General features: G+C 34.2%; 2 protein-coding genes across 2 annotated transcripts; both read right to left on the bottom strand.

The window, feature by feature from the left end:
* Positions 1–2951: 2951 nt before the first annotated feature.
* LOC126966084 (enoyl-[acyl-carrier-protein] reductase, mitochondrial-like) lies at positions 2952–6591 on the bottom strand. Its single transcript, XM_050809959.1, has 3 exons — positions 6576–6591; positions 5665–5730; positions 2952–3955 (listed from the first exon to the last, which is right to left on the bottom strand). The coding sequence occupies exons 1-3, from the start codon at positions 6589–6591 to the stop codon at positions 3108–3110; spliced, it is 930 nt and encodes a 309-aa protein (XP_050665916.1). The 3' UTR covers positions 2952–3107.
* On the bottom strand, positions 4050–5721 carry LOC126966249 (enoyl-[acyl-carrier-protein] reductase, mitochondrial). Its single transcript, XM_050810224.1, has 2 exons — positions 5272–5721; positions 4050–5078 (listed from the first exon to the last, which is right to left on the bottom strand). Exons 1-2 carry the CDS (start codon positions 5522–5524, stop codon positions 4228–4230), a joined length of 1104 nt encoding a protein of 367 aa, XP_050666181.1. The 5' UTR covers positions 5525–5721; the 3' UTR covers positions 4050–4227.
* Positions 6592–7860: the final 1269 nt, after the last annotated feature.

The raw sequence follows: 7860 nt of genomic DNA, 5'->3' as shown, positions 1-7860 counted from the left end.
TATTGTCAGTGTCATTAAGCTTTATTTTTCAAAGAGTAGGTGAGCCATAATCATGTACCACCGGATGTTTGAGAGTTGGTCCAACTTGTCTACTGTGTCGATCCTTATTATAATCCTCGATTATACCAAGGCTAAATACATGTATTTCACAAGTTTCATGCAATTTTCAGATACAAGTTTTATGTAATGTTTTCAAAATATAAATCTTTGTCTACAACAAGACAAAATTTGTAGTAAACTTGTTGGATGAAATTGTTTGTGAACTTCTAGTTGTCTTCTAGTCTACATGCTTATGATCTCCTGTTAAATACTTGTTGAAGGCTTGTAGCTAAGCTTGTAGAAAGACACATCAGTCCAGAAGTTTAATAATTAATATTTCTGCTAAATTGACTACTGGTGAAATTACTTCAGTATGCTTGTGTATCATACAAAATGAAGCAAAATTCAAGGGAAACACGCAAGTACTGCTCGCAATCATTTTCGAGAAGACCATACCAAGAAGGAGCCTGTCCATATTGAATTATTTAAGACTGAAGTGGTTTCAGAAATTTTGTTAGAATGACACTAGTAAAAATTGAGAATTTGCTTCAAAATGTTGCACCATATTTTTTTTATGGAAGAGGAGGACAAACAAGGGTGCCCTGATGTTAAGTGATCACCGATGCCCATATTCTCTTGCAACACCAGAAGAGAGAAGCATTGCCGGCCTTCGTAGGAAGGTGTAGGCGTTTTCTTTTGAAGGTACCCATGTCGTATCATCCCGGAAACACTGAACAAGCTCATTCTACAGCTTTGTTGTACGTGAGGGAAAAATACTTAAAAGCCGCACTGTGAAGGAGCGCCACAGAACCAGATGGTGGTGATGATATCCTAATTTCTGGCGTGTCGTGCGAAGGTGGAATTCGGCAGCAGGTCACAGGTCGATCGGGTGAAACAGCTCTTTGGAACACCTCTCGTGATAAATGAGTTAGAAAACACGGGGTTAAATGGTTCGAGCTGATACTCGGGTGTGCCAGACCAGAAATGACAGCAATACTACTAATATTTTGAAGCAGAATACACATTATCGAGATGCCACCACTCCAGCAGAGTAATTAGCTGTTTGTTTGAGATTTGTAGCTACTGGTGATTAATATTCTTCTTTAATGTATTTGTATCAAAAGCAAAAAGGAGTCAATACATTATTGAAGTTTGTGAGAAGAATTTTAAAGAAGGTATTGAATGAATATTTTAATGTAAGCCGAGATAAATATTGCCAATAAAGTTTGTTTCCTTGAACACTCTATTCTTCTACTTCTTCCACTAGTGAAAAAAAAATGCGGTCCATCCGGTGATAACTTTATCCAGCATGGATTTATGGATACAGTACAAGTTTGATTACAGGATGGTACCAACAGTACAAATATTTATTGTATGTTATTTAGCTTTATACAAAGCATGCATATATCAGCGATTGACAATTATTTATATGAAAAAGTAATTTAAAATATCAATGTGACAATTTAAGAATTCACCTACATTATAATATTATACAGATGTGAATAGAAATTTTTAATACTTAATCTAGATTTATAATCGGGTAATTTTATACACGGTTAGCTATTTTATTAAATAAGTTAACACTCATTCCGTGGGCGTTACGTTGAAGTAATGAAGTACGTACGTTGCGGTTTATCCAAAACCAGTCTATGACCATTTCTGGTACAGCACGAATGAACCTGTCTAACACTTTTAAGCAAATTTTATCTTGTTGAACGAACGTACATGCTTCCAATATAGGTATACATGCTAGCTAGTGTAAGTATATGCAGCTTGCAAAATAGTGGATTACAGGATTCGTACGGGGGGATACCTAGTACATCCCAAAGACATTGTTTTTGGGTTACGAAAGCTCTTTGAAAGTGATTGTATGAGCCCTACACATTATGAAACGCAATTGATGTCTTTATTCGATTGGCAAGTAGCCTATCCGGAATTTTACTTGGATACTATGAAACAGCCCCTAAATCTAATAAATTTATCAATGTCAGAATTATTTTTTAGAAGTAACTATGTACTATGTATGTAGGACGAATAATTGAAATGTCACCAGCAAAAATTTTTACACGCTTTTTAATAGCTTCACCTGTATGTATGTTTGTTTGTAACCGACTCATTTGGGTGCGACCCACTTTAAACGGCCAGATTTCATTCAAACTCCATAGATTTATCTAAGACCGATGACAATACATTAATTTGGTAAAATTATTTCATTAATTTATATAATTTTTTCATCTATCATCAATCAGGCAGAAATTGATGTAAATTTTAAATTCCATCCATTATCTCTTCAAACAAAGCGTTTTTTTTCAAACTATTTTTATTTAATATATTATATATGCTAGGTAGTGTACTACGATGTAATGTTTAATAATAACATTTGGCAGGTCATTATAATATATACGAGAAATAACATCGGTCCAAGAACACTCCCATGGGTTATGCCACTATTTGAATTCTCGTAGAATGATTTTTTGTCTACTTAAAACTGTTAGAAACCATTTCAGATTAAAGATTAATAATTAGCCCAGTACAATTTTTGACATTACGGCGTACCTTATCGGTTATCAGAAAGACAAGAATGAGGATGAAAGTCCCATATATTTACAACTTTCTCCCGTGCTGCAAGCACGTTTTTCTGCTTGTCCTGCAACAAACAAAGTTTAGGTACCAGGTATAACTAGTCTCATGCTAAAAAGAGATAAAAAATCTTACGCAATTTCTAGACTTATATTATTAACATTTCGTGCAAGCCCGGATTTTTTGTAACTTCGTGTTCGTACCCACCTTGTAGTAGTCTGTTGGTAACTATGAACTATGAAGAAAATTTTTATAACACACCTTTTTTCCCCTTCGTCATACTAGTTACTTACTTAACTTAGTGCTATACTAGCGACAATTAAACTTAAATCTGTTGCTTATATTTCATTTAATAACAATTCATTAATACATACTAGGTAACTATAAAAATTTATGATGCATTTGTGAGATACCTTTATTCTGTAAACAGAAGTACCTACCTAAAACAGATTTAAACAATATGTAAAATTCATAATATATATATACCATTATGGTATGGTAAAATCGAAAATATACTTGATTGTAGAAAAACCATCACATTTGGCTGTACCTCTAAAAGCCTGAACAAAACTTTTCAACTCCAATGATTCAAACATTGGTGCTTTGAACTGTCCAGTAACAATTAATTTTATTATATTGTTCATCATCACATCTTTTTGAACTGGAGTAGCTTGTTTGTCCCAATCAAGTAAATTAAATTTACAAAATTGTAAATCTTTTCGTAAGCAAGTCTTTGCCAAAGGTAGGTCAAATGAACATCCATGATAAACAATAGTTCCTTGGCAATCTAATAACTTCAGTAAGACATCTTCAAATCTGCCTCCCATACAATTTAAGGCCAGTACAGGTCTAGTCAAGGAAGTATTAAAACTTGTTAGTTCTTCAGCTTCTTCAAGAGTATGCACAGCATCAGCACCCATAGACAATAAATTTTGTTTTACCGCTTCATAGCCACAATGATTAGCTACTATGTTAAAAGTTTTAAGACCCCAGGCTTTGCAAAGTTGTACCACACATTGTCCACATGAACTGTTAGCTGCATTCTGAATAACTGTTTGGCCATGTTGCAGGGGTCTAAAATCTTTAAGCATTCTGTAGGCCATGCAAGGGGCAATAGCTAGCATTGAAGCTTCTACAATAGGTACATTTGTAGTGATAGGATGTATATCTTTTTCATTATAAATGCCATAATATCTCCAAGTTCCCTTCATTCTTGATGTAAAAATAACTCTTTCTCCAGGGTCGGCAGTGACCACATGACTCCCAATTTCAACAACCTGTCCTACTCCTTCATCACCAGGGATACAGGGCAATTTAGGTAACAATACTTCCTTACCTGCAAAGAAAAATTATTAATACAAAGGCAATAAAGTTTATAAAGGTAAATGAAATAATATCAATAATGAATCATCCAAAATGTAATAAAAAACTTTTATGGTAGAAACAAAATTTATTTACAAATGCATTACAATAGCATAATATTCTGTAAATTCTTAAATAATAATATAAATAAAATACACTGTATTTAACATTATGATTTCTTAGTTAATATTTTAATATTATTGTTTAATGCCAATTTTGAAATAGTTATTGTTTCACCTAAGTAAATTAGCAAAAATCTAATATGAATTTACAGCCAGTAAATCCTTGTGGTGAAACAGCATTTTTCAAAGCCTCTTCAAAATTATCAAACTTAATCATTTTGTGTATTGGTGCCTTGACTTGTTTAGATACCATAAGACTGATAATATCCTTAATCATTTTGTCCTTTTCTGTGGCTGGTGCAGCATGGTTCCATGCTGTCATCCAGAAACCCTCACACTTCATGTCTTTAAAAATAAATGCTGATGTTGGTACAATAACTGGTTCCCTTGACATCCCTCCATAAGTAACCATTACTCCTTTATCATTCAAATATCTGAAGAGCTGTGAGGAACTTTTTCCTCCAACACAGTTTAATGCCAGCAAAGGTTTCTTCAATCCATCCTTAAATATTTGTGTAGATCTCAGTTCTTCTTCAGTCAAAACATATGTAGCACCTAAATTTTGCAAATATTCTTTTAGTTTTGCTATATCTGGTCTATCTCTTACTATATTTACAGTTTTCACACCCCACGCTTTACATATTTGTATTACATATTGGCCACAAGCACTATTTCCCCCATTCTGTATAACAACATCTCCTGCTTGTAAAGGAACAAAGTCCATAAGCATTCTATATGCTGTGCATGGGTTTACAGATATTGTTGCTGCCTCAACATTGCCTAAGTCATCAGGAACTACCAATAATGATTCTTCAGGCAACACAGCATAGTCTCTCCATGTGCCCATTAATGAACGATTCAGAATTACTTTGCTGCTTTTTGATATTCCTTTTACATTCTTTCCAATATCTACAATACTCCCTACACCTTCATTTCCTGGAATTGATGGCAGTGATACTTTGACTGGATACTTTCCTGAAATTAAAATGTTTTATTTTTTATTATGTCCAGACATACTATGAAAATGTCACATAACATTAAAAATATACCTCATTAATTTGATCTTCATATTAATATTCATTCATGTTTTTTGAAATGTTATATCCAGTTATTAAAAAAATAATAAACAAGTAATAGTGCTTGGTTCAACTAATATTAATATATATACCTTGTATGGTATTTATGTCAGCTGGATTAACAGGAGCAGCCAACATTCTGACTAAGACGTCTGTGGGTCCTAAAGCCGGTACTTCAGATTCTCTAAATTTAACCACATGAAGCGGGTCTCCGAACTGGTCATAGACCAGTTGCTTGGACATAAGATTGCGCTGCTGTGTAATTCTTATAATTATTGATGTTTTGTTAGGTTTCAGAAGTGTTAACACACATCTTGAAGCATTTATTGCCGACAGGATCTTCATTTTAACAACAATACTGATAGTACAGTAGTCTATAAAAACAAAATTAATTGTATATTTACAGCATTTTAGTAAAATTTTGTGTTCGCTTAAGACTTAGGAACTAAATAATATTAACAAATAATTACGAATTTTGGGATTACAATTTTTCACTTTATCTTGAATTTTTCGCTGCGCGACAGCGGATAGAGTTGTCACCAAGTTGTCAACTGAGAGTACAGATTAAAAATTACAAAGAATATTTTTACTTTCTGTTGGGCCATTAGACCAGTGTCGAAGCCTTTGAAAATGATAAAAAGTGAGAAAAAAGTATTAGGATGAGACCCATTGGAAAGGGACGAGAATATAACAAAAATGAAAGGTCAAATAAATTACGTGTGACTTTGCCATTTAACTTTTTACCATAGGACTTGTAGTTTTGCCGGAAATCGAGATAAACCGTTTATTACCCCCCACCCCCCTTTTCTACTCCCCGACCTCAGATCGCCCTTAATTTATTTTTCCTTTCATTTCTGTTACATTCTCGTCCTTTGCAATGGGTTTACTACTATTGTTGTTTTTTGGTTTCAAAAATTATCTGGACTACATTAAAACGTGCGAACTAAATCATAAATCATTTTATCAGATTTCTCGCTCACACTTATTGACATATTGGAACTCTCGCTTGCACTGCTAGTGTTGTGTGCAACAAATAAGGGATTTGTCGATAGTCATTAGCAAGTAATTAAGGAAAGGTTAACGAAATAATGCAAAGTATTTTTTTGGGTGTATTTTTAATATCTACTTTTAAAACATACAATATATTAAATGTTATACAACTTAATAAATTAATATAGTTATACATATAATATATAATTTAGAGAAGATATTTTTACCGGGTCACTTTTCAATTCATTAATCACTGTTAACACATTATGAATAACCTTACGAGTTTGGGCGTTAATATCGCTCTTTAATTTTAACAAAGTTAAGTTGGAGAATAATGCGTCCATGGTTCGCTTATGAAAGTATAATGACAATTATAACACAATTTTCACAAACACCAACATTTGACCTTTTGCATTAGTCATCAGCTTCCTGCGTCCGAGCGGCATCCCTTTATCGATAACGAGTTGTTGTTTGTCACATCCCTTTGACGTAATGTTTTATGACTCAGTTCGCATGTTTGTAATGGCCCAACTATAACGACAGAATTTAAACATCAGAAATGTAAAAAATGATATTTGATTTTTCTCTTTTGCATTGGCAACGAGGCTATTAGCCAAATACATAAATACTTATGAAGGGGAGGACAAACGATATGAGTTGATGTTAAGTGATCACCACCACATTCTATTGGAACATCAAAGGAATCACGCGGCACCCATGTCGTATCGTCCTGGACACACCGTACAAGGAAGCTCAATCCTTAGTTTGTTTCTACGTGTAAGAAAGTTCCTTGAAAACTGCACTTTAACGGAACGCTACACATCCAGATAGTGAGGATGATATCCACTTGGACACATGACACGATACTATAGTATGTGGGATTGGCAGCAGGAATCAGATTAAACAGCACTTCAGAACATTCTCCGTGATAAATGTTGTAAAAGACACAATGAATCGACATATCTACGCAACGACAATTGATCTAGCCGTTCGCAGAACTCTGGATCCCCGACATCTAGAGCAGCTTTGCGTTGCATGGTTCAGGCTAATACTCCATAATACTGTACATATTATGTACGTATGTATATACTCCATACGCTTTGTAGAGCACTATACTGGGGGCCGGCTTGATGTGTTGCCTTATTAATATGCTCTATTAATGACCCTAGTTTCTTAGACAATGGTTTGGCTGTACCTTCCAGATAACAGCGGAATCAGCAATTGCTCAAGACCCAGTATTCCGATACTAGCCGAGGCTTTAGGGCGTGTCTAGTCCAAGAACGGTGATACAACAATATATGAGATTTTTTTAGAGTCAACATGCAAGCTTGAGTGTTCTGGGGGTTAATCTGAACAAAGCTCATTGTACCCATTTTTGCGATCTTCTAAAGCGAGGACTCAATAAAAAAAGTTTCTTCCTACACTTGATGGCGATTTCCTGAATGAGTGTCTCTAGTATCAAACAGTGCAGGAGATAGCCACAGACAAATAAAGAGTAGTAGACTAAACATTCATGGATAGTATTTTATTTAAAGACGAAGTGAAGACTCCCTAAATGAAGTGCTGGTGATGCGGCTCGAGTTTTAAATTATGTATTAAGACGTTATTAAATAAATCTAAAATATGGTACTTTCATTGGGATCAAGTGAAACTTGTAATTATGAAGTAAATTAATTTACAAACAAATTTGA

Source organism: Leptidea sinapis, chromosome 9, assembly GCF_905404315.1.
Source record: "Leptidea sinapis chromosome 9, ilLepSina1.1, whole genome shotgun sequence".
Lineage (NCBI taxonomy): Eukaryota > Metazoa > Arthropoda > Insecta > Lepidoptera > Pieridae > Leptidea > Leptidea sinapis.
This window is presented reverse-complemented; position numbering and strand designations above follow the sequence as displayed.

What these genes read in the sequence shown, in the direction of transcription:
- LOC126966249 (XM_050810224.1), bottom strand. Translation starts at nt 5,524, where the DNA reads ATGAAGATCCTGTCGGCAATAAATGCTTCAAGATGTGTGTTAACACTT. An exon ending in TGACATAAATACCATACAAG is followed by an intron (nt 5,079 to 5,271) that starts GTATATATATTA and finishes TTTTAATTTCAG; the next exon opens with GAAAGTATCCAGTCAAAGTA.
- LOC126966084 (XM_050809959.1), bottom strand. An exon ending in TCAAGATAAAGTGAAAAATT is followed by an intron (nt 3,956 to 5,664) that starts GTAATCCCAAAA and finishes TTTTCTTTGCAG; the next exon opens with GTAAGGAAGTATTGTTACCT.